Genomic DNA, 27973 nt, shown 5'->3' on the forward strand with positions numbered 1-27973 from the left:
TGTAAGTATGCACTATATGTGTGCGTACATGGGTGTATGTGTATGTACTACTTATACCTATGAACTGGATAAAACAACTATCTTAGGCAAAGTGCTCATTGGTTGTTTGGCGGCACATTTTCGATATAATTGAGTTATTATTGAGTTCTGCTTGAAACAGCATTTCAATTGTGTCTGTAAGATAACTTTGCCTTCATTTGTATTGCCCCCTTGGTGTGAACGAGTGACCACAACGACGCCAAGTGTGGTGGAGGCGGGGTAAACATAAAACCGTTTGCCGGTACCACTTCCTTGTAGCAATGAAGGAAAATTTCGTTCGAGAAGGGGGTGGTCGAATATTGGTGTGAATGGACGAGCCATTTGAAATAGAAACATATTATATACCGGCGCTTGGATGGTGGTTGTAGGCGCTTGAGACGGTGGGTATTGCGCTTGTAGTGGTGGTGTGACAGCAATTGCAACGCTCAATTCTAATTTCGACGACTGCTCATTCAGTTAATCTGTAGACTGCATAGGTATTGGTGTTAGTGAGTGGAAATATTATTGAGTATACAAGTGTGCGTGCGTGGCTGTGTACAAACCAGTTGAGGGCAGGTTATGTTGTAAGTAATGAGCTGATATTGGGTGACATGTAAGCACACTGCACACCACTACTGTCGAGCTGCCGTATTGGTTGCAACGGGGGTAGTGACGACTACTTAACTAGAAAGACATCATCGACACTTCGCTGGAGACAACTGGCTGCGGTGCGTACGGAAGGGGTGGTCCTTCTCCCTTAACGTTTCGATTTTTTTCATGTTTTCAATTCAGTTACTTTTGTTGTTCTTTGCATAAGTATATATTTTCTTCTTTTTCCGTTTTTCTTTTGTCTTGTTATGTTTTTAATTTGTCGCCTTCTTGCTTGTAGTGGTTGATACATTTATTTTTTCTGCATTTGCGAGCATACGTATGTTTTTTTTTGCGGTAGTCGCCTTGCTAGTGTTACTTAGCTTTTTGATGATACTCTTCATTGGATGGCACAGTACCGCCCGACTGCGTTGTTTTAGTTGCAGTTCTCTGTTCATCGCTACAAGTCGTCTTGTCCACAAAAAGGATAAACCCAATTAAAATAAGCTCTACGGGTATTGAGTTGACGGTACCGGGCAACAACTGTAATCTATTGAATTTATTGAAAATATTCGAAACATATGTGAAAAGCGAAACACCCTATGCATACAAAAATAATTAAATAGAATTTTGCGTATATGAGAATTTTCAAATTCTTTATAATCTTCTGTGCACAAAAAATTATTGTTAGTGATTAATAATAAAATAATAGAAAGCTACATGAAAACATATCCTGGTTGTTGATATTCCCACTCCAATTAATAAGGATATGTGTTGGCCATGGTTACTATAAAATTCGTTCAAAGGTATGGAGAAAGGAGGATTTGCGTTACTATTAAGCCGTTTTCGTGTATATATGGGGAATGTTTAAAAAAAAAAAATTTACTCTCGCAAAGTTGTTCATCCATAAAGGGCTGTCCAAGATGCCCGAATGATTAAAATAAAATTTAATTTTCCAAAAAACAAAAAAAATACAAACTGTGAAAGTAATGAAGTGAGAGATATCATGAGAATTCAAACAATATATTCAATCCAATGAAAATGTGAACAGTGGCAGAACTAATTATCACAAATTTTTTAGGGAAATGTAAAATTGAGCCCAGTTGTGAACAAATATGTGAATTTTGAATAAAAGAAACAAATTATAAATAATGGGTTTTAAATGTGTCTGTAAGGATATGTATTGATGTATGGTATGTCAATAACTAAATGCTTGTTTGTCAAAACCGTTCTAACTTTGTCCTCGTGAGTCTATCCTGCTCCTTGTGAAGAGTGTCGGTTGAGGAAAGGGCCGTGACGGAGAGGTGGATGGAGAGATATAACTTATATCGAATTTATTTCGAATTTTTTTGGGTACTTAGATACTATTTTCTACCATCAAGTGAAAATATGGATTCTAGCAAATTCATTCAAACTATAAAAATAATTATGCGGCACTTACAGGACAATTGAAATGGTCGCAGTAAAAATGTATAAAATATTTATGTATATTCTTTGTTCAATTAATGTTACGGCAAATATACGTCTGGAGGGAAGGGACCTTCCTTTAGTTCCAGTCAAAGTTTGAAGTCCGAGGCGCGTTTGCTTTGTGTTTTTTGAAAGTAATTTTTTAGTGGTATCGTGAGTGACTCGTATTACAGGCAACGTGTTGTGATTGAATTTTGAATAGTGAACTCTGGCCAGTGGATGAGTAAGGGCTGTGACTGAAGTTGAGGCCTGAATATTTCGGTATTACTTCGAGATTCGTGGGAGGAAAAAGCATTGAAAAAGAGGATGACCAAGTACCCATTGAAAGCAATTTTGATAATTTTTTCTGATTTCGCGTTCCCGATCAGAAGACAGTTTGGTGTATTCTTTTATGCTGGAATCTGGTGCTGCGGAATACCATGTTTCGAGCCCCGGCGAAGTCGATCAGCCTCTGTCCGTTACCGGATGTTTGATTGTGCAGGCTGAATTTTCCGACTGTGGGACCAAAACTCCTCCTTGCCCACCTATGCATTGAAGTCGCCCAGCACGACTTTTATGTCGTGGCGGGGGTAGCGCTGAGGGGAACGTTACAGGTGTTCAAGAAGCAATCTTTGGTCGCATCGTCGTCCTTTTCTTCCCTGGAGGTGTGGGCGCAAATGTGCGAGATGTTGGAAAATCTCGCTTTGATGCGGATTGAAGACGCTCGTCCACCGGAGTGAACGACAGTACTTGGCGTTCCCCCGACAGTCGGTTCTACTTATTATATATCGGGCCAAGGACTGTCACTCCAGCAGAAGTACGCCGTACATGTATGGGGATATGATTTTGCTACTACAATATAACAGTACTTTGGTCCCGAAGTCTCTCTCCAACTATGAACCCAACACCGAATTCGTGCTCCTTTGCATGACAGCTGTAGTAGACGTCGTAAGGTCCGATGCTCTTCTTACCTTGCCCCGCCCATCGCATCTCTTGACGGGCGGTCATACCAGTCTTTGATGAGGACATCAAGCAGTCGGACAGCCTTCAAATCATAGTCAAATCATAATTGTATGCAGGGGTCGTAATCAGAGTAAGCAGTTCTCTATCTTCTCCCAAAATTACTGTGCCTGGTGAGTATGACGGCTGGATAACGACCTCCGATTTGAGCATTTCTAAATACGTTCTGACGACTCTCGACGCATGTGGCGAAGTGCTATCGTGCTGAAGAAACTAGGGATTGTGTTTACTCTCGGTTTCTTTGCAGTTAACTTTGATTGCTTTGCCCTTACCCATCAGTTGCAGTCCATACCTTTCTTCAGTAAGGACTTCACCTGGGTTCATCGAGTGCCTCCAGTTAATTTAAATGTATCGATTGTCCTAGAGGTTCCTTTATGTTCTTTCACTTTATAAATTCATTGAAATAAATTCATTGTTCATGATGATTACTTGTACGAGTATCAGGTGTAAAACAAGGAGATAGTCTCAATCCGATACTTTTCAACAGAATCATGGTAAGAATAATAAAAGGTATTAAAAACACAAGAGGGTTTTGATTATATTATTGAGGGTTGATTATAAATTATTAACCACAGAATTTCAACTAATTTGCTACGATGCTGTGAATATAGCTGATTAGGACGATGCTAGCTGAAGATAACTTCCAACGAAAGCTTTTAGCTTTGAGAAATTGACTGCAAAATATAGCCCGAAAATATCAGTACCAAAAACTAAATTATTGACGAAACCAGAAACCCTCTCAGATGAAAGCTTGCTGTTTATCGTAAAAGTGTGGGGTAGGTCACGGAGTTTAACTATTTAGGCACTCACATTATATCATCCAGAGACATAGCAAAGAAGTTAGGATGCAAACTACAAAAGCATTCTCCGTACATAAATTTAAATGCAACAGAAATGCAAACTTTACGATGTACAGCGGGATACTCCAGACTTGACTACCAGAGAATGACTACCAGACAAGACGAATGTATGAAATAGAGGACGTAACCAAATGGGAGTAGAAAACGCAGGAAAGAATGAAAAAAATTCCCATAGAACGACTCGTGAAATCAGCCATAATGGAAAGACCCACCACATCTAGACCGACAGGAAGACCTCCGAGAAGATGGCATGGATATTGGACATCATGCTCAAGATCTGAAAACGAAGATCTATTCAAAAACTTAAATATATATGCATATATTTTGAATCTGTGCATTGTAAATTTCATTTATTGCAAAGTTTACTTATGGTTAATCGTTTATTGTTAAATGTTGTTTTTAAACAGGAGATATTTCCAAATAAAAGATGTAGAAGAAGAAGAAGTGATGGGAATGAAATGAAAATGTGTGTGAAATATTGTTTAATATGCGCACAAAGTTCAAAACTAATATTTCTTTTTAAATCGGAAAACTCTCAAATGTTAATTAGCTTTTTTAACCCAATACGATTACAGTGTATCAAATTTCTGTCCCTTTAGAATATGTGCCAGTGTCTTTATGAACAAATTGCGTCCGCGGAGCGTTTGCATTCATTCTATCGATATGACCAGCTAACCAAGTAGTGGGATCTTTATTCGCTGCGCTATGTGTATGTCGTCATAAAACTTCAAAATCTTCCGCAGAATTTTTCTCTCAAACACCCCAAAGGACGCCTCATCGGATATTGTCATCGTCCACTTCTGCGCCGTACGTTAGGATGGGCATGATTAGAGCCTTATAGAGTGTAAATTTTCTTGTCGAGAGAGATCCTTACTACTCAATTTCCTACTTAATCCAAAGTAGTCCTGGTTGGCAAAAGAATATCTTTACTTTTGACTAAATCAAATTACCTTTCAAGCAGCATTCTGAAACGTTCAAAAAAAAAAATATGAACGGCTATGAGACATCAAAGTTATAGAAAACATGCTTTATAGTAGAATTTGGCCTAAGAAAGTTCGCTTAGGCAAGCTGGCGATTCTAATGGAGTTAAGGTTAGCTAATAAAGCTAAGGTAAGGAGTTTTTGTATGTCCTCCTCCTCTTCGAAATCCCAAAAATTTCGAAAGAGGAACTTTCTGATCGGAGCTAAGAAACGACATTAGGCGGATAGACGGAAATATGTTTGGTTGGTAAAACTAACTGCCTCGACGTGAAATATGTAGGCTAATACTCGTAACCTCAACACCCACCTAGTAAAATTAGTGTGTGATAAAAACATAAATAATTAAAAATAAATAAGCAATTAAAAACATTATACTCTAAAGTATTGGGTGCGTTTAAGTCGCCTACGACTTGCCTGCAGCTAAAAAATAAGTATAGTCCTCGCATCATTTAGTTTGAAATTCCGTTTTAGTGCGGAAATTACATCTTAGAAATTATGTAAATTAAACTATGTGGACTTTTTCTTCATTTCCCAAATTGTAAAAATTCACAGCCTGGAATGATGACGTCAAAACCTTCGTTAAACTTTTAAATAACTTGACCCAAATACTTTTATATTAAGTAGGTAGGTGAAATGGTTGAAGTGCCAGTCTGGCACTCCTCAAGTAGCACTAAATCGCCGTTTTGATACCATTATGAGACAGGAAGATACCTACAGCCAGCCAGGGCTGTTGATATAATGAAGAAGATTGATGGGATTTAGGTTGGCGTACTGCCCTAGGCTGTCGAAGAAAGGAGCGCCCAGTGACTTTAATTGTCTAGCTGCCAAACCCGAACTTTTACAGAGAAAGTGCTCGACAGCCTTCTTCTATGAAAGGTCTCCACAGCTTCTACAATGGGGGTTAAATGGTAGCCCTAGCTTTGCCGCGTGTGTGCCGATCGTCCAGTGACCGGTAGACACAGCTACGAGTTTGGAAATTCAATGGTGAGGAGTCCAAAGCACTTTCAGAGTCCTTCGTATATCAAAGGGTTTTCGAAATAGCACATGAATAAATGGGGCTTGATCTTTTCTGCGCTTTCCTCAGAAATAATTTGTGCAGTTCCCATTTAACAACTGTCATGGGGAGGCCGATGACCGGGTAGGAGGTCTCTGAGGCCAATTCAGTCCCCTTCCTGGCAAGCCTATCAACAATTTCATTTCCCTCTATGTTCCTATGTCCTGGAACCCAGATCAGAGAAATGTTACCTGTACATCCAAGAGATTTGATATCCTCCGTACATGAGTTCACGGAGGTGCAAGCGTCGATGCAGATTTTCCCTCCGATCCAATCCTGGCTATTTGGAAAGATTGCCCTAGCACTCTAGTTTGCGGATAGAGAGATCTGTTCTGCTCCGATGCTCTAAAGCTTTGTTCGATTCATTGCCACTTCTGTTGTTGATACAGCATCTGCTCCTGTGCTGTTAATTTGAAGGAAATCTCAGGACATAATGCAATGATTTTAGAATTTCAAACCTTTTCAACTGTGTATAGCTATGCTGACACATTTTTTCACCCAGACCAATATGCAGCCTAATAGAAGTGCGCTTAATGAATTGCAAGTCAATAGGCGAAAATGGCTGTAATTTAACAGAGGAAAACCTTACAAACCCACATTTTCTATCCACTCAGGACAAGATCCCTTGCGCCTAAAAATTGTAAGTTAGTAGACATTTTGTGTATCTTTAAGCGTATTTTTTTAGTTTTACCAGTCTCAAGTTAAAGTAAGAACATCACTCGTATAAGCTTTAGAGATTTCAGTAGATTTTAGAAACTTCAGAACAAGCCAAAAGAAATATTAATATTATTGTGGATATTGTATTAAAAGAATGTATGAACATCGACATTCTGTTTTTTTCAAAATTTAGGAAACCTTTAACAGTTCTTTGCTTGCATATTAGTAAAATTTCAGAAACGTTTTGGCACAATTTGAAAGCAAAATGCAAACATTTAATAAAGGAAATACTACTGCTCGAGAGAGGCTTTACTAAGCCTTGGAAAAACTTTTTAAAAAATTTGGTGAGCAGTAGTTTTTATCGCCTTTTTAATATTTTCCAGCATAAGTTCAAAATTTGGTGCTTTGTTTAAGTCCGTCGCAGCACTGGTATATCCGGAGACTAAGCAACTCTCTCTCATTTGGAACCGTCCCCCACCCTGGAACCGCGTTCGCATTACTTCAGAGTGGCGTTCCAACTTCCTCATTACAAGGTCTATGTTGGCGTGCCCGCATCATGCTCCCGCTTTGTTATCCGGAGATTGATTCCTGTGGCTTGACAGCTGAGAATGGCAAACTGTGTTGACACTTCTGTTCAGTGAGGTTTGGCAAGTGATCATGCATTGCTTAACGTCAGAAAAAATGTACAAATTGTGGAAATTTACTTGAAAAAATATATAAAAGACAATTAATCAGTTCGCGAAATTCATTGGCACTTCCTCTTTTAAAATGAGGAAGCCGCTGCCGTTATGGTCGAGCCATGCAGACTGAATTTTTGTGACCAAAAACTAATCAGCTAAACTTCGACGACATTTGGTTCGATTATCCATCGATTTATTGCAATATTCAAGCCATCATTGATGCCATACAACCAGATTTAATGGAAAAGTTACAATAGTTAAAAATTTGAATTGATTGAATGGACCACGTAACTCGTAGCCGCTGTGGACATTTGTCGGATATCATATTCAAAAAATAAATGCCATGAAACTATCCACCAGACTATAATAAAAAGCATTCCAATAATATTTCTGGCGCCTTTATTTAGCCAAACGCCTATCAAATCAATGAAGGCAGTTATACCAAGATCAAAGGTTGCTCAGGAATACCTGGCAGCTCTAAATGATATTAGCACCGTCTTCAAGGTCAGCCTTATATGGGTTGCGAACATAGAGATATTGAAGGAAACTGCAAGGGCGATGAGCTAGTCAGAAAGAGTACTAAGCTTCCAATGCTTGAAAATCGAGGCTGTATTGGAATTCCTATGGCGATTTGCAAATTAAGAATAAAAAAATATGCTCCAGGAGATCAATAGGTTATGGAGAGATGGAAATACTTGTGTTACAACAAGGCTAATTTGGCCGCAAATAGATAAGCAAAGGTCAGGAGAAATGCTCAACCTCTCAAGGGAGAATATCTTGAAGGTCATGGCCCTTTCTCTGTAAATGCTTAGCCTTAGTTAGGAGCACAGCAAGGTTGTTAGGAAAACACTCTTTTGACTGACTTATGAAACTATCCGGTGTTGAGATAAAACGCCTTATCGTTTCTAATGTCTGAATGGTTCCAATGATGAATAAACACTGAGGTTCCCATGCTACAAAGTGGTACCACAACGGACCTATGTACATGGCGTAAGTAAGTTGGCTTTTCCAAGCCGACTGCCACAAAAACCTAACTTAACCCGTTATCATTTTAAGTTCTCAATTTCTAAAGAAAAAAAAAATCGATATAATGAAATCACATTTTCTTCGAGAATAGAAAACACTATTAGTGCTTGTGACATAAGCCAGAGATGAAATATCTAGTAGCAGTTGCGGTTCATATGCTTACAATAGTTGTCGTAAACTTCAATAAACTAAGATCCTACCCTTTAGTAAGCATTTCTCTACTGCCTGTAATCCACTGAGCGACCCATTTAAATCTTTCACTATCAGAAATATGTAGAACAGAACGCATTCTGGATACAAAAGCTTTAAGAGTTTTTAAATTTGTAAAAAATATATATATGAAATAAAAATTATTAAATTATCAATATTATCAAGGATTCTAAAATTCTTTCAGACAGAAGTGTACGCGCCAATTATTTTTGTATTTGTTTTATTAATAGCAAACAAATATTAATGATTTAAAAGCGGTATTAAAATGTGTATAATGATAAAAAAATACTAGTTTAAAATGATTTAGTACAGCTATGTGTTTATATGTACTTTCAGGCGGCACAAATCGACGCAAAATGAAGCGTAGAAAAACTAGAAATAAAACTATCAAAGAAATCACGTTACCTAGAGAAGAAAACATGTCATGGGATTGCTATATAAAAGTTTCAAACTCTTGAATATAATTCTGGGTGAGTGTAACCTTTTTTCAACTTAATACAGTGCATTAAAAGCATGCCTGCGCATGTATGTATTGATGTGAATGTGTATGTGTTTAACTATTTCTGCTACGTCATTCGTTACTATGCCTATGGTTTCGAAAAATTCCAGCGGCCATTGTTTCGCGCAACAAAGCGAATGCCATGAAATCCACCATGATTTTTTATAGTACATATACTCGTATGCATTTGTAAGGATTAGGGTGGTCCATATAGTTTAAATCAGAAGGCATTGCTTATCTATTGTTCAGCTTAATTTTAAATTACATGATTACTATATTATATTGCAATTTTGAGCACAAAAATTGAATTTTCGAAAATTATGGTAAAGTTTTAAGCGTTTAGGTGAAGCTCAATTTTTAAGTTTGAAGTGCCGCTAAGAAACAAAAAATATGCAATATATTATATATTATACATTTTGGAAATACCATAATTAGACTCACTAGCTATTTCCACTAATAAAAACATAATTAAAAGTAAGAGGGATTTAGTGAGTTTTTAGGATAGTAAATATAATATTCTAATAAAATTTTGAAACCTTTTAAAAATTTGCATGTTGTAATTGACATCTGGAAACTAAATTATACTAAGAATTCTTATAAAAAATATTTATCAACTCTTGTATATTTTTCCTAAATTTTAATTTATAAGTAGATAGCATTATATTTCTTGTAAAACATATGGGCTGAAGCTGATTTAATCTTTCATTATTAACGCAATTTGAAGCACCCTGAACTGTAAATTAACTGCAATTACTAATCTAAAGGAGATTAACTTTTAACATTAGTTAAGCAGACATAACTTCGTGAGTTGATATGTTTTTAGTTGTTATTGATTTTTCGCGTTCAATAGTTGCTTTTTAAAACATTTGGACTCTATAGAAATCTATCAAATTGCTGGACAGTTTCTCATTCCAATCAAGGTTAGTCTGGGAATGTTTTAAAACTTTGGTAACTTGATGTGGGTTCCGTGACAAGAGGGGCACGAAGGGAATGGAATTGCGGACTCTTTAGCGTGGGGCAAGGGGGCAAACACTCCCTTCATAGGGCCTAAACCTTTCTGCGGGGTAAACAACAGCTTCAAAAGTGCCTTTTTACGTGAGCAGGAACAACGAGGCCTAATCGATTACTGGAGAGCCCAATCGGGCATGAGGAAATCGAAAAGACTCATAGATCCGAAACGGATAAAGGCAGAAGTAATCCTTAACCTAAGCAGAAAGGACATACAACTTTACACTGAACTACTAACAGGTAACACTGTAAACTTAATTATAACATGAAAAAGATAAGTGTGATAGAAAACGATTCTTGTAGACTCTGCAAAGAGGCACAAGAAACAGCAGAACACATTCTATTCCACTGCCCAGCAGTGGCCCGACGCAGACTAAATTACCTGGGAAATGGGGCTATAAGTCCAAATCTCCTGGTAGAACTTAAGCCTACAGCAGTTTTAGGATTTATTAATAGCCGAAAACTGTTCGAGTAGGCTACATGATCTTACAACAGATCTATTCAAGTCGCAGTGCACAAATAGGCAATCAATAATAATAATATCCTAGTTGTTCTTAAATATACATATGTAATATGTTAATAGTTTAATATAAGTTACTTTTGTATCATAGTCTATAAGGCTTGAAATTCATAAACTTAAATATAATAAACAAATAAATACATATGTAAAACAATTAAAGTTAATATAATAACGGGTTTTATGCCAGTTTTCATCTCAATCAACTTAAGCACTTTGCTGTTTTATAATGCCACAAATTTGAATACAAAACAAATGAGAAATAATGACTGTCCTTCAATCAAACGTAAAACTCTTAAAATATATACTGATTTTTCTAAAAATACCATATAAAAGTACTTTCAAAATTTTTCTGGACTGAAGCTCTCCATTTCATAGACCAACCACCCTAAGATACAGGCATACATTAGTATAAGCAAGTATGTATAAACGCAACTGGTCACACACATGCACAGATAGAAATGGATGCTGCTTCCCGGCAGGGAAAACACTAGAAAAATACCAATCAGTTGCAGTTTTCAACTCAACCAGTTCGAGTTCTTTATTTTCTTAATGCTCGTAAGTGGTTTTTTTATCGCGGCGATATCCAGGAAATGTCAATTGTCTGCCTAACCATAAGAAAATGCCAGTTGATTATTTCAAAAAGAAAAAAATCCTAGGCCAATATGTCTCTAAAATCACCAGTTTTAGACCAGTTAGGTTAGGTTACTTTGACCTGGCTGGCTAAGAGCCATCACATAGACCTATTAGTCTGTAGTGTTACCAGATGGAGCTAGACCTTTACGTATCTTTGTAGTAGACAGTACGTCTGCGTCTTTTGCGAATCTAAGTAAACTCTGAAGCTCTAACCCTGAGAGGCATTCTAACTTCTCATATTGTGGAGGTCCTAAGCATTTTAATCTGGTTCTAGCTAACGCACGGCAAGAACATAGAAGGTGCTCTAGCGTTCCCCTCTCTTTCAGTTCACTGTAAAATCTGCAGCTATCGTTGTTTGTAATTCCTATTTTGTATGCGTGCGCCGCTAGCAAATTATGACCTGTCAGCATACCTACGACAGCGTTCTTTTTTGGACAGAGCTAGACCAGTTAAAATTAAAAAAAAAAAAAACAACAACATGCATTTCTTCCCGTTACAAACTTCGATAGTCTCAGCCGCTAGCTGCCTTTTTCATTTTAAAAGTGTACACAGATTAGGGTTTTCTTTTAATTAAATGCAACTTTATTCAAGCACAGTAATTGGTTGATAATTGAAAATGCATGGCTAAAATTTATATTTTAAGTAAATCTTAAAAAAATTAAAATTAATTCTAATGAAGTAAAAACATTTAAGGTATTCTGTGTAGAAACATAAATAAGATTAATGCTACTTAAATTTTGGACTTTGCATATCCAGTTGCTGCGAGGATTTTTCTTAATTTCATTTCTGGTTCATCGACGCCAGTAACGCTTATCATATATGTATATATTTATATATCAATAATTGGTGCTTACAGCCTTTTATGGGTATTTGCCCTAGCTAATCCTCCTATTTGCGATATGCGTCTTGATATTGTTCCACAAATGGAACCTACAGTTTTAAGCCAACTCCGACTTTTTTCTTCATTTTGGTGATTCACGGAGATTCGAACCAACGTACTCCGAATGGTAGTCACGCACCAATCCATTCAGCTACGGTGGCCGCGGGTTCTAAAAAATATTACTTTCTACTTTATACTGTGAGGCTATTTTTTCTGTGGGTCCTGCCTTTATTATCATATCGGTGCTAAGCTCGTTTGCAAAATTTTTGCTAATAGAATGCTGAAGCAGATCCTTTATTGAAGAAATTTGTCGAAGATAAACTTAATACTTTACTCTGTGTATTTTTTTTATTTACCACATTTCAATTCATGTTAATTAAGTCTTTTGTTCGAACCAGTCGTATAATCATTTGCTTAGCAAATGTTCTCTAATTAGCGCGGTGCGTTGGTGCGTCTATAAGTAGACGAATCTTAATCTTTCTTATCTAAACAAAATTCAACTAAAGGGTGGTTAAATTTCAAGGGCCGGTGTTGAATGTGAACCACACCTAAACGCAATTTGTCCAATGGCCACTGCGGCCATTTGGCCGATATTTTGTTTCATACGTAATTGAGTCATACCAATATTATCATAGTAAAGATAAATGATAGTAATATCCTAAACAAATTCTATTTTATTTAAAATCAACACCGGCCCTTGAAACTTAACCACCCTTTAGAATAATTTGTAGGCAAATTGATCATTTTACCGCTGGTGTTATTCTAGTCAATGGTGAACTGGTATGATTTCTTCTTAAATACTAGAATCTGAATTAGAATTTGTGCTTACAAGTTTGGCTTTTCCCCGCAGGGTTCGTTCTCATTTGCAACCCAGCAGACACATTTTATGACAATTACAATATATTTAATATATGTATATGCAAAATTCTATTGGTTTGAACCAACTCACTTTACAAGGCAATATGAATAAGGAATGTTTATATATGTATGTATAAGTAAATATATATAACTCGAATAATGGGTGTGTTTTAGTGCTTTTAATACTTAGAATTTACTACAAACTTCGGATTTAGATTTATTGGAAGTTTACACTTCGACTTCATGGTCTTTGCGCCCACTACAAAATTTACAAATACGGAATACTAAATAAAATATGTATACATATTTTAGGTTTAAAACTAACTCATTTCCAACATTACTTTCCGAAATGTTTTTTTATTTGTTGCTTGATAAAAAATGGAAATTAATTATTTATTTAGTATTTATATTTGTATATTATTTATGTATCTATTCGGAGTAGTCAAAGGCTCGGAATATTTTCCCTTAGATGGTGTTAGTGAGTCATATCATACTATAAATACATTGCATTGGGTTATGCTATACGACGATTTAAAGGCGACGATTAAAAAGCTTCAGAGAAGGTTTTTTGCCAGTCTTGTGTTCGATAAAGCCAATTGTGTGTTACAGCTTTTTGAAGTGGAGTGTTAACAGTTATTCTTTTGCCTAGAAATTGAAGATTAGTTTAAAAACTGTTTGAGGCTACTTGTATGATGGTAATTAAAACTATATGAATTTCATTGTCGAAACAAAGCGAGAAAAATGTGAAGAAGTTTTGCACTTTTCCTTATATTTTGTAGCTCTCAGACACAAATAACTTATGCCAGCGCTTTTTCCCACCCTCGAGGCATTTCTGCAAGGTTCATTTTGCTGTGGATTTGAGCTCATGCAGCAATGCGGCTTTTATCTCCTTACTCGTCACAAATTTGCGTCCCCCATTGGTCTTTTCATGCATGATAAAAACAATAGACTGTAGGGCACTAAGTGCAGTGATTGAGGTGGTTGAGGTATTATTGCGCGAAATTTTTCGATAACAAAAAAGCTAAGCACACAAAGGCACATACATATCTTGAAAGATAAGCTAAAAATACAAAATGGTTGATAATGACAACATATTCGTATGTTGGGGATACGTGTTCAAAAACAACAACAAAAAAATCGACTGTACATAGTCTGTTTGGGGTCATACCTGGTTTGCAGATTTCCAGGTAGTGAAAAATGATAAAATAATATACCAACAACCAAATCTTCTGCTGGGGAGTAAATGAACCGGTCGGTATATGGGTAATTTGTATGAGTGCGCTTATATTTATATATATGCATATGTGTGTGTGGTCCCTCTTCTGTCTGCGCTTGTGCACCACGCGCATGATTGATAAAGCAATTCGCGAGGGAAATCACATACATACATACACTCTACGCCATAAGCGATTTGCAATTTGTAAGGGTGTGTTATTTGGGAGGAGTTAAGGTACAGTGACATATGCGCGTTTTTCACGTATTAAAAAATGTTGACGCAATTTATAACTGTTAAACTGTTCTTAAACTTTGTTTGATATTGAAAATTGATGGTGCTAACGTAGAATATTTTGCATTTTAAGAGGGTGGAACCTAAGATAAAAAACAAATGGATACTTAACTTTGATAATTCCACAGGTTTGACAGTGGGCAAATAGCAGGGAAAGCTTGCCCTTGTAAATAATTTGGTATTTCTGACAATGAAATTTTCCCTTTAATTAAGCGTTCTTCGCTCTTGACAACGGCTAATGCTTCATATATACATACAAACACTCATACATATGAATATTTCACCTGCATTGGAAGGTGGTTGATTTGAGATGCTCGCAGCATCCCTAAAGGAATAACAATTGAATTGGATATTTATTTGAAAAAGTATTTATTTTCCATCCATTACAGATTCCCTGGAAGATCAAGAGGGTGGAGCTATGTACATATCGTGCGATGTCTCAAATGGCGCTCCAGTGGAACCAGAAACGGGATATGTGCCCAACAATCCATTATTCGGTCTGGCGTTGGATAGTCCACAGGTACGCCGGCGGTTGAGAAATAAATTATTGTACAAAAACAAATACTAAATTATATTAGCAGCGCTGTTAAAATAACAGTGAATCTTTGCCGTTGAATATCTTCCGCAAATGTTAGTGGGTTTTTTCGAACATTAGTGTACAAAGTAGCAATCTGAATTAAAATTGTTTATTAATTTGATCGAAAAATTTGCAAAGTGAATTAATGAAAACAAAAACGCATTTTGGAAATATATTATGCGCAAAAAATGCTTATGCCACCTGCCGACGGATGGCCTTTGAAACTGCCTTGTGGATATCAGTGCTTTGGGGCTTACTCTCCTTTAGAGGAATCGGAGAAATATATTTTATAGAAAAATCTAGTGTTATTGTTCATTTGCTGCGAGAGAGCAAACTCTTATTTCTTGCTGTGTTAAAATTCATGGCGAAATCTAATCAAAATGTGTCCTTGCTTTTACTTAGCGCGTCACAGTAAATTTAATGCGTTCCTCGAATTTTTGGTTTTCTCGAATTTTTGTTTTTGAGTTTTGGTGTGCTCCCAGCAAGCGAACACTATATTTTGGTGAAAATATTTAAGAAAAAATAGTTCTAAAAGGTATAAGCACGTGACGAGCCATAAAGCTCAATGCAGCTATCGAGAAATTTCAAAAGCATTATTTTTCATTATTACCGGCCCACTAACACATCTACCAATATATATTTTCAATTTTAATTTGTGTCCTATGTTGTTTTTATTTTACTTTACCTGACCAACAGCAAGAGTGTGCGGCATCTTCCTGTGTCGGCTGTTTGTCTTGCCAAGGAAATACCGTTTTACCTATCTCTTCGCTGACATCCAACGACTTCGATTGCGGCTCCTGCTTCGATCCATCGACGAGTGTGGTAACCGGTGTCAGCATTGTTGGATCCGCACAAAACCATTTGCAACAACAACAGCAAATAAATCTCTCTGGCAACATCAGTACAAACACCACCGCCAACCACAACAACAGCAGCAGCAGCGCGGCGAGTTATTGGAGCACCGATGAGATGGCCTCGTCGTTTCCAGGTTTGCCGCCATTAGACATCGATCCCTTGCCTAGCCTGTTTCCCTTTTCACCGTGCGGCGCCTCATACAATTTCTCCTCAAACCCGCACCAAGCTTCGCTCTCATACACTGTGCATCCGCATCAGATGCTGGTCTCGCCCAGTGGCCAAGTTTCGCATTCTTCTCAGAGCCAGAATCAATCCTCCACCCATGGCAACTCGCTCAGTTCAGCCGCCACACAAGCGACGTGCTACTATGATCCAACCAGTAGTGGCATGCTACCAGGGTCGACGTCCGTCGGCAACACGTGCGGTCAACATATGAGCTCAAGCGGAGCCCCACCACCTCCACCGCCTCCAATGTACCCCAGCATGAGTGTGAATGTCAGCATGAATATGACCATGCATGGTTATGGCGCGGAGGGTACGGTGCCAATGCAATGCTCGCAGGTAAGTAATAAATGGCACATCACTCAAACAGTGTCTTAATTTCTATTACTTCTCACACAGATGCAGTGGACGCCACCAAATACTAATTCCTCCGTCAATGTACTCTACCCCCCTTTGTTAAGCCCCACACATTACCCGCCCGCAGCAACCTATTCATTCACCGCAGATTTTCGAACGCCGACGCTGCAACAGTCGAATCAGAGTCCTGCACCTGGTGTTTTGCCTGCACTAACCGACGCCGTCATTGTCGAGGAGGACTCGCCATCGCCAACAAGTGATACATCCCGTCACCTATTCGCCGCTGGTACAGAGCTTCTGCCTGCCTTTGCATCGCCAACGAAAAGCCCTTACGACGATGATGAAGACAGTAATGAAGAGGGCTCCGATTCGAAGCCGAATCTGTGCAGGCTTTGTGGCAAAACTTACGCACGCCCAAGCACGCTCAAAACACATCTGCGAACCCATTCGGGTGAGCGGCCCTACAGGTATGGCCGAAATTGGGTTTTTTGTGAAACAATGTCATTTTGTCTTTGTTCTTTTATTCCTGTCCAGATGCCCTGATTGCAACAAGAGCTTTTCGCAGGCCGCCAATCTAACTGCACATGTACGCACACATACCGGACAGAAGCCATTCCGCTGTCCTATTTGTGATAGACGTTTCTCACAAAGTTCCAGCGTCACCACGCACATGCGCACCCATTCGGGCGAACGACCTTACCGTTGTTCTTCGTGCAAGAAATCCTTCTCGGACAGTTCCACACTTACCAAACATTTGCGCATACATAGTGGCGAAAAGCCCTACCAATGTAAATTGTGCTTGCTCAGGTAAGTTCCTTCATTTGGCATGCAAATACAACATATTTATGTAAATGTGGCACGGGGCTTACTGTACACTGTTTTGGCAATATGCATTTGGAAACTTTCTAGAGTGATAGCGAAGATAAAACCAGGAATTTACTGTTTTATGGATGAATTTTGTGTACAGTCTGCTTAATGTAAGTGTGATCGACAAAATTAAAACTTAAAGCTCCGTTATAAAAAAAAGTGAAATCCTGCCAAAAAGGCGTGTCCTTTTGTCAATACGCGTTCTGAAATTTTTGAAGAAGTCGATGGTTTTTTTTTTTTTTTTTTTTTTTTTTTTTTTTTTTTTTTTTTTTTTTTTTTTTTTGGAGGTGGCAAAAAGCATTGAAAGCCGAAAAGTGTGAGACTTGTCTTTCGACTCACCCACTAAAAACCCCACCCCAGCTCCGTTTCCCTCCCGCGGGACGACCGTTAGGTAATACTTCACGGAAGGGGGAGCGGCCTATTGCCTCTTCGTGAAAATCTGCGCTGATGTTCAGCACTTCGCAGTTTGGTATTTACTTATCGTTAAGTATTGATTCTGGGAGGTGAGCGGCCTATTGCCTCTACTTGAAAATCTGCGCTGCTGTTCAGCGTGACGCAATTTGGTGATTCCTAATACCGTTAAGTATTACTAGGTACTACTTCACGGGAGGGGGTGTGGCCTATTGCCTCTACGTAACAATCTGCGCTGTTGTTCATTGCGACGCAGCTGGGTAATTACTATCCTTGCCATGTTACTGACAGCGGACCAATGTTCTTCTGAGTCAAGCATGATATCTACTAGGTTGCTAACCATTATTGGCTTCCCCACCCTATCACTCAATTCTACTCTTTCCAGCTCGAAACGAGGGCAGACAAAGAAAACATGTTCTGCATCTTCAACTAGACTGTCGCAAAAGGTGCAGTACGGGTCATCTTCGTGCTTAAATCTATGCAGATAAGCCTTAAAGCATCCATGCCCACTAAGTACTTGGGTCAGGTAGAAATCTATCTGACCATGCTTTCGATTTATCCATCTTGTGATATTTGGGATCAATCGATATGTCCATCGTCCGTTCATGGAGTTCCTCCATTCCTCCTGCCAAGTACGGATGCTTCGCTCCCGTTCAGTCCTTCGGTTAGTCAGCTGTGCCGGATCCGCTCGATGTTTTTTTATTTCGGCGAATTCTAGTGCAGTCAGCTTAACTGGTAGCATACCCGCGAGGACTAATACAGCATCTTCCGATACTGTGCGGAATGCACAGCACACCCTGAGGGCACATAACCGGTATACCGATTTAATGCCTTTCATGTATGTGCTGCAGTTAGTTGCTTCGACCCAGGCTGGTACCGCATATAGCAAGATAGATGATACCACACTGCTAAGCAACTTCCTAGAAGCCTGCCTAGGTCCTCTCGTATTCATCATAATACGTGTCAATGCGGTTACAGCCTTCGCTGCTTTATCGCTGGCGTATGTTAGATGCTGTTTAAAGCTTAACCTGTGGTCAATCATTACTCCGAGATATTTGATGTACAGCTTAGATTCTAGTGAGTGGTCACCTACTCTGAGATTTGCTGTTTCTACTATTTTCCTGCTACTTATGAGAACTGCCTCTGTTTTATGGTTTGCAAGGCTTAAACCACTAGTGCGCAGCCAATCTTTTGTGATTTCGACCGCTTGGTTGCAAATCGCTTCGGCCTGGTTTAGGAATTTAGCAACGACTACGATTGCAATGTCATCAGCAAACCCTATGATTTGGGATCCTGGAGGTAGTTGGAGACGCAAAACTCCATCGTACATTACATTCCAGAGGAGTGGGCCCAACACTGACCCCTGTGGTACTCCTCCGGTTACTCTGTACCTTTTCATTCCTTCGTCGGTTTTGTATTGCAGCACCCTGTTAGTGAAGTAGCTTGCAACAATTTTCCGAATATAGGCTGGGACTCGGAAATTCTCCAGCGCATTTAGGATTTTGCCCCAGTTTGCTGTATTAAATGCATTTTTTACATCTAACGTTGTGACTAGGCAATACTCTTTATCTCCGTAGAGCCAGCGAGAACCTTCAATCGCTTTGTGAGCAATGCGCTTAACCGCTATAACAGCATCTGTGGTAGAGCGTGTTTTACGGAAGCCATATTGGTGCGGCGATAACCCTCCGGCACTATCGATGGAAGATTCCAGGCGATTTACAATTAGCTTCTCTAGTATTTTCCCTGCCGTGTCCAGTAAGCATAGTGGGCGGTAACCTGAGGGGTCTTCCGCCGGCTTAGTCCCTTTTGGTATTAGCACTAGCTTTTGCAGTTTCCACTCTTTCGGGAATGTGCATTCTTCTAAGCAGGAGTTGTAAACATCCACAAAGATTTCTGGATGCTTTTGGATTGCGAACTTAAGAGCTTCATTCGGGATCGCATCGGGCCCGGGTGCCTTATTGCCTCTGATCTGTTTGCAAATGTGCAAAATTTCGTCAGCGTTGGCCAGGCATCGATTTCCATCGTCCTCCATACAGCTGGCCGCGTTGGCTGCGATGCCTTGCTGTTGGGGGAACAATGTTTTGACCACGTTGCGCAGAATAACCGGGCACGTAGTGGGCAGCGGTTTGAAGGCTTTTGTTTTTTTCATCACCAGCTGGTATGCAAATCCCCATGGATTGCTGTCAGCATCCTCGCATAATTTTTGGAAGCACTGGCGTTTGCTGCTCTTAATTGCGTTTTTTAGCGTTTTCCGTTTTTGTTTAAATAAGAGTCTGTTCCTTTCAAAGCTGGCCATTCCTCTTGACCGCTGATATGTTCTTCTTGCTCTATTGCATTCTTCGCGTGCTGCAGAGATTTCTTCCGTCCACCAGTAAACGGGCTCTCTGTGGTTTTTATTAGGCCTTGTTTTACTCATAGCTGCATCACATGCTTTAGTGAGTTGCCTCATGACTTGGTTAGTTTTTTCAGCCGCATTTCCAGTAGATGTAAAATTTGCCATCATTATCTCGAACACTTCCGGGTCGAAAGTTCCGACCCGGTATCTGACCTCGTGCGAGTTAGATGACTTCGGCTTATCATGTTTGCCTATAGCGCAGAGTATTGCGAAGTGATCACTACCAGTGTAATACTGGCTAAGGGACCATCTCGTACTACTCACGAGGCTAGAGCTAACAAATGTCAGGTCGATTATTGACCCTTTCCCTGCTCTTTGGAATGTTTGCTGGTTCCCGGTATTCATAAGCGCTATGTCAAGCATAGCGAACGCTTCTAAAAGGGCTTTACCTCTAGGGGTGGTTCGAGGGCATCCCCAGTTCACTGCCCAGGCGTTAAAGTCGCCAGCTACAATGACCGGACTATGATCTTTAATGTCGTGTGCAAGTTCTTCCAGTGCGTGTATGGCTTCCGCTAGGGTTAAGCTAGGTGGAAGATAGCAGCTGTAAACAAACAGCTTACCAACACGGGCTCGTACATATCCACGTGTTGCGTTTATACTCGTCATTCGTGACCTAGTAATTCCGCAATTCCATATAGCCGATTTTCCTGTTGTGTTGGATACCCAATCATTCCCATTCCCGTATTTATAGGGTTCGCTGAGTATTGCAATATCTATTTTGTGCTCTCGCACAGACTGTTCGAGCAGGCTTTGAGCCTTCTCGCAGTGATTTAAATTCAGTTGGAGAAACTTCATTTATGTCGCATTTCTTTGAGTGCTCTTTGATATAAAGGGCACCTGTTGCTAGTCATCGCGTGTGCGGTGTCGCTTATTTGTTTCTTTTTGCAAATTAAGCAACTTGCTGTTTGCGTACAACTCTTCGCCTGGTGATCTTTACTGCCGCATTTAAAGCAGGACTTGGTGAAGTCGTCCGTACTTTTGCATCTCGCTGCGACATGCCCGTACTCCATGCACTTGAAGCACCTTTTCGGGTCAAGTTTTTCTCTGATACGGCAGATAACTAGGCCAATCCGTATTTTTCCTGCTGCTGTAAGCTTAGTGGCGATCTCTGGTGTAACTTTAAGGGTCGCCGTTTGCGTCCCACCATAAGCTTTTCGCAAGTTAGCAACTGACGACAAAGGCACATTTAGTTCCCTGAATTGGCTAGTTATGGCTTCATGAACTTCGTCTTTCGTCGTGATTTCGTCGAGATCACGAATTTCGATTTGGTGTAGTTCAGTTAGTGCCCTTACTTCCACTACATCTCCTAAGGCAGCTTTAACTGCTTCGTTGATCTTCTGAGTGTTTGGATCAGATGATCGCTCAAGCACCAGTAGCAAGTCTCCATTTGCAGTTTTCTTAACACCATATACTTTCGAGTTAAGCTCCTGCAAACATGGCTCTGTTTTCACACGTTTTAGAATGTCAGCGTATGAGACATTGCCAACGCTTTTCACAACGATCGCGTCTTTACGGGGCGGCCTCTGTCGCCTGCGATTTCCCCTCGTGTTTGCTTCGTCTCTTTGTTTCCCGTCTATTTTTGGGCTTTTATTGTTGTTTCCTTTACGGTTTTTCTTATTTATTACCGTGTTCCATCCTTCGGAGCTGGTTTGCTCTTTTGTTGATACCGGCGTTGCCTTCAGTGTTCCATCGCGGTCACTTTTGCTCTTTTTTGCTGGGCTTTTCCGTGCAGCGACTGTGTCTATACATCTCTTTGGCGTACCATCCGTGACGCGCTTTATAAGAGGCGATGTTTGCGTGCATTCATTTTTTGCTTCGAGAACCACACTTTTTGACCCTTTTAGCATCCTTATTCTAGAAGTCAGAATCGACCTTTCTAACTTCTTATGGAGCTCCGAAATGCTTGAAACCAGATCACGCATTGGCTGGTTAATGTTACGCTTTGGGAGTTCCATCATCTCCGTTAGCTCTTTAATTTTGGCACTGATGCTGCGGTTGAGCTCTTCTGTTGTGGCCTCCTTTGCGACACTGCTGTACTGCATGCATGGTGACGCAGATCGGGTTCTTCCAATCAACGGAGGCGAATGAGCCAATCTCGAGCTCCTTTGAAAGGGGTTTTTTACCAGCTCCCCACTGCTGTTACTGCCGTCTGCAGTCTCCTTTGGCAAATCCAAAGATGGATTAGTTGTTGCTATTTTAGCTTTTTCTAAGATATTTATGTTTAAGTTCTGATTGCTAGAATTCATGTTGTTGGACCCCAACTCGTAAGCCGTTATCCCTATCCCGGTGCGTAGTCACTTATTCATGATTCCATGGTTATCTTTGCAAGCAGGGAGGCCATGCGAGGGTTGACGAAGGCTCCTTATGAGAGCCTAAGTTCAGAGCCGAATCAGTGCTAACTAGGAATATTACATCTAGACCTACGCCGACACTTAATGGCGACGGGATATGGAGCGTTCTTAGAGATTTGCCATAGTTTTAACGGGGTGGGGGCGGCTGCACCATTAACCTGAATGCCATTTCAGCTAGATTTCACTCTGCTTACTAAAGAAACAGAATAGTGCAGCCGTCAGCTCGTGGCAGTATGTTCCAAACATTTTCCAGTATATCGTAATTAAGACCTTACTGGGCTCGGTCTTAATGTAGATCATATTAAATTTGCAGCCGCCCCTAACATGGGGGACAGACGCTGACCAGGGAGCCGCCCAATATGAGTCAGTCGCTTCTGGATTTTTGTATTTTCACCATGCCTTTGCATGGTGAGGGGGACACTTATTTTATTAAAGGCGGTGTCGTTTCGCCTTTGTCACAGAAACCTCTTCGGATTAGCTAGCTTTTAGGCCGCGTCCTCCGTTTCTGCCGCTCATTGTCGGGGGCTGCTTATTTGTTAGAACTTATTCGCAACTAACCTGCTACTACAGGCCGTCCGGCTATCCGCAACCTGCCGACCCCCACGGTAGCTTAGAGCCCAGCTTAGTCGCCCGATCCCTGGGGAGCGCGAACTCCATACATATGTATCTACGTGCCCTGGGGAGCGCGAACTCCATACATATGTATCTACGTGATGTCGATGGTGTTCATAAATAAATGGGTGCAACGCATACCGAAGTTAAAAACGTTCCCCGGGCGAGGCCAAAATAAAAAAACATCCCTCTATAAAGCAAGACCAGAAACTTATTGGTGCGAGAAGCTGAAGCAGTTTTAAGGAAAAGTGGCATTGACAGATAATTGACAATTTGAACGAACTGTTCAGTATTCAGTTAAGGTTCAATGAAGTGCAGTTTTGATGAATAAAATCTACCAAAATGTCTTATTACCGACAGCTGCGAAGATGTTTGAAATAACTAACCAATATTGGATTATACTAGAAGACAACGACCCCAAGCATCGAAGTCGAAGGGTAGAGTGAAAACACCAAAACGGGAACGAAATGTTGGATTGTCCTTCACAGACGCCTGATGCAAACTTATTGAAAATATTTGGGCAATAGTTAAGCAAAATCTCAAAGGAAAACAAATATGGACGGTCAAATAGTTATCAAGGCAAATTCAACTGATTAGGAGTCGATGACTTTCACAAACTGCGCAGAAATTAGCTCAAAGTATGGCACGCACATGTGAAATCACCTCAAGTCAAATATATGGTAAAATAGTTTCTAAGTTATGGCGGTCACGCCTCTATTAGACCTAATGAATATCTTGAATGAACTTCTTGTCGCTCAATTGGGGTCGCTAATACAAATTGTTCCCACTTCAGAATGGGGACACAAAATCAAATAGTTAAGCCAAAGTCGCCAAACTTCCTCAAGAAATAATTAATAAATAAGAAATATATATATACAGTCCGCGGGTTTTTTCTCGTAACTTCAAGATATATTTCGTTCTGCTTTTTTCTGCATAATAGTCCCATTCAAAGGCTACGACACCAGTGCTAGTGTCGTTCGAAACTTTCCCGTAAACGCAACCAAACAAAAATCAGTGAGAAGTACGCGAAGCGTTTCGTTTTATTGCACGCATTCGAAAAGGCCGAAATTATCTTACGCCGTGGCTGCAAAAGTGATTAAAAAATCAAAAAGTTTGTTGTGATGTAGAGTTAGCGGTATGAAGTGTACAAAAATGTTGATGATTTTTCCGAGCCTGGCTTAAAGCGAGTTACGACAAAAAAGCAGTGATCATCCAACTTTTTAAGCGGGACCCTTTGCGACTACGCCAAGCACGCACAATTCTTGCTAAAAAGGGATGTGAGTATCAACACCACCGAACACCGACTGAAGGAGGCGAACATATCCTACCGTCCCACACATCAAAACCACTGCTCTCAGAAAAACGTATTGAGAAACAACAAAACAAGAAAATGGCGTCACAGTATTGGCCTGGCCTTCTCAGTGCCCAGACACCAACCCCATTGAAAATGTGTGGGGAACTATGAAAACGCATCTTGCTGGAAAGCCAGTCCATGATTTAACGCAACTGCAACTCGTGCGTCAAGTTCGCAAAATCTAGCCCTGTTTGTCGACGAGATACGCAGAAAACCTGGCTCGAAGTATGAAGAAGATGCCAGGCTATACTCGACAACGATGAATACTACACGGCTTATTGAGTAATTGCGACTCGTAGTTTTGTACATACTTTCATGTGAACAAATTTTAAATATATATCTTTTATATTTCATGAATAATCGCGGTGATATAAATATATCACTCTTTGTTTTATAGGTCTTAAAGTTTTATGCAGTGGTGCCTTGTAGTTTTACTGAAATGAAAATGCATTTTTTACTTTCTAAAAAAATCTCTAAATGGATATTTTCTTCGATACTATTTTTGTGGGGCTCATCTCTTTTGAACTTCTTCCATCAAAAACCAAAAACCAAAAAAAATACGGCTCTTAGATTTGTGGTGTGTGTCATACAAATAGAGAGATCTACCATTTTCCGTCACCTCCGAAAGACAGATGGTTTTTTATAAGGAGATTTTTCATGGCAGAAATACACTCGGAGGCTTGCCTTTTCTTCATTTTGGTGTTTCTCCGAATGGCAGTCACGCATGGATTGGTATTCGGATACGGGCATAATTACGTAGCATCCTTTGAAAAAATAATTTTAAAAATATATCAATTTTTTTTCATAAAAATAATAATTGAAACAAGTCATGGAAACTTTTTACATTGACCAAATCGAAAAACTCTAACGTCACTCTGTGTAGAATGTATTTAAAAAGTTTATACCAATTTTTTACTTCAGTCGGTTGAAAACTCTGAGTTATGATGCCCACCGTTCTGAAAAAATTTGGTTTCGAGAAGAACTCAAAATGTGTTATTTTCAAGTAACCATAATTTCACTTATTACTGAGATTAGTATCGCCCGTAGTCGAAAATGAGACCTATAACTAGTCTTACTGTAAGTAGAAGGTTTTATCCAATTTCAATTGAACTAAATGTATAACAATATTGTATGGGATGTGCCCCGCTCAATTTCAACACCGCATGCTTTTTGTCAGAAGTTCGGCAACCGTTTCAGTACCTTAGCATAAGTGATGCCAGAGAAAAGCTATATGAAGGTTTCAGTGTGTATTGGAAGTGCCACACCCCCTTTTCTATTACCAACCACTTTTCACTACAAGTATCGTGTATACAATTTATGCATTCGAGCTAAGTTTCAGTTCCCTAGTTTAAGTGGTTTTAGAGATACGTTGGTTTTCACATTTTGGTCTATATGGCAGATGCACTAAACGAAGTTATTTTCTTCAAATCAATGCATGTTGGCGTATTTATGTATGTAAAATATTTTTATTTAGATATTTCTTGGGTATTTTTATATTTAGAAATTTGTAAGGTATTTTAAAATTGAGAAATAATATCGAATATTTGAAAATTGCACCAAAGGCATGATTGAGATTTTTAATGAAAATAGAGGTCACTAATAAAATAGAGGGCGCTGTTCATTTTATAGAACCAACTGCATAAGTTCAAAATAATGCGTTCGTATATAAAAATTCTTGATATTTTGCTTTCTTGAGCTTTGACAATAGTTTTGTTCAAAACATATAAAAAAACCAATATATATATTACCTATTTATGTAATTTTTCTATTATTTTGCAGATTTTCCCAATCGGGCAACCTGAATCGCCATATGCGAGTGCATGGAACCAATCAAAATAATGTTAGCGGCAACAGTAACGGTAGTAGCAATTTGTTGACATGACAAAAGGCGCGAAGTGGCGCCGCGTTTCAACATTATTACCCCCCTTACTCCCACGGTGCTCACAATCTTCCACATGCCCCACACGCACACACCCACGCCCATGCCCACAGCCATCCACACATGCATATACCAAGCAGTAATTACGATTATAGCAGCTATGGCATCAACGATTACACTTCACCCGGATCACAAAACTATTCAGGGTATTATTTTTGTGCACTTAATAAACCCAAAATGGAGAGGTTCTATTAGCTAGAACGGCAGCAGTAACAAAGTTTACAATGAAGAGATGGAAGAAGATGATAACATAAAAAGCTAAGATCTACGAATTCAGGCGAAAGAAGAAAAGTGAAGAAATGCAGGCTCTTCTAGTGCCAGTGTTCGTGTATGTGAAATTAATGAATAATTAAGTAACAAAGCAAAGAAATTAAGCGACAAAGTTTGGTTGAAAATGCTCAAATTTAAGATTAATGATTGTAAGTGTAAACGAATAATCAAATCAAAGATTAAAGACATTATGTATGTATGTATTATGTCACTAATAAGCACCCAAGATGTAAATAACGAATTTATAACGAATTTAAATTTAATGAAATTTATGAAAGTTTGAAAGTTTTCAAAGTTATACATATACACACACATATGTATATATTTATAGAATAAAATTACAAAAACAAAAAAAAAAAAAACTAAAAAACACGCATAAACAGTTATCTTAAATTTAGCTTCCAAGTTTTTATTATCCCTAATGCATTGAAGAAACGAAGCAATGAGAACTCAGCAATGTTTCCTGCTAAATATTCCCCATAAATAAAATTGGCATATATTGGGCAACCCTCAAATCATTCCACCTCTCAATGCGCTTTGATTTCTTTAAGTTACATTTAAGTGAATTGTCGACGAAATTTTCATTTCAAAGTTAAGGCTGGTGCTGTAGTAGAATTTAAATCATCCTCACACGCCATTAACCGGTTCTTCATATGTACATATGTATGTTTTGAAAATTGTAAAATTGTAATTTTTCCAACTTCAAGTCGAGCTCATCATCGTCAGTAATCCCGCCTTGTACTCTAGTCAATGGGACGTTCTTTTGTTCTTAATAATTTTTTTTTTTTCATTTTATAAGTCCAATTTGATGTAAAAACTTTTATACATACAAATACATACTTAATATAATTACTTACATACTTAATATTATTAACATATTTGTATAAAATTAATTAGACAAATAAAGCCATACTTAAAATAATTATTTGAAAAATATTAGTTTTTCTAAAGAACTTTATTTCAGATTTATGTACTAAGGATGCCAATATTAGGAGTAATTCTTATTCACAGGATTTGGGGATATTTTTACAGCAATACTACTACTTGACTCCAAGCTCCATTCGAAGCTGCGCATCGCATTACGAAGGCCAGTATAGCTTTCTACTCCTGTAAATCTATGTTCGGTAAAAAATGGGGTCTCCAGCCACGTGTCGTACTCTTAATGTACAACTTACATGTGGTTGCCTAGTTTGATGGGTAGCCCACCACTAAATTAGAGAGAGTGCATGTATTGGCATCACTGGACTATCTTTCCAAACAGGACCGGAACTCATGCGGAGAAGCTTGGACTTCCGACCAACTCGCATTGCGGAAGCTGT

The 27973-nt window shown here is 39.1% G+C and overlaps 1 protein-coding gene across 1 annotated transcript; it reads left to right on the forward strand.

The window, feature by feature from the left end:
* The first annotated feature begins 1048 nt into the window (after nt 1-1048).
* On the forward strand, nt 1049-27556 carry LOC128856053 (protein glass). The gene is made up of 7 exons (XM_054091411.1): nt 1049-1412; nt 8876-9009; nt 14834-14964; nt 15718-16437; nt 16498-16922; nt 16990-17262; nt 26225-27556. Exons 2-7 carry the CDS (start codon nt 8964-8966, stop codon nt 26325-26327), a joined length of 1698 nt encoding a protein of 565 aa, XP_053947386.1. The 5' UTR covers nt 1049-1412; nt 8876-8963; the 3' UTR covers nt 26328-27556.
* The last annotated feature ends 417 nt before the right edge of the window (nt 27557-27973 follow it).

Source organism: Anastrepha ludens, chromosome 2 (assembly GCF_028408465.1).
Source record: "Anastrepha ludens isolate Willacy chromosome 2, idAnaLude1.1, whole genome shotgun sequence".
In the NCBI taxonomy this organism is placed as follows: Eukaryota; Metazoa; Arthropoda; class Insecta; order Diptera; family Tephritidae; genus Anastrepha; species Anastrepha ludens.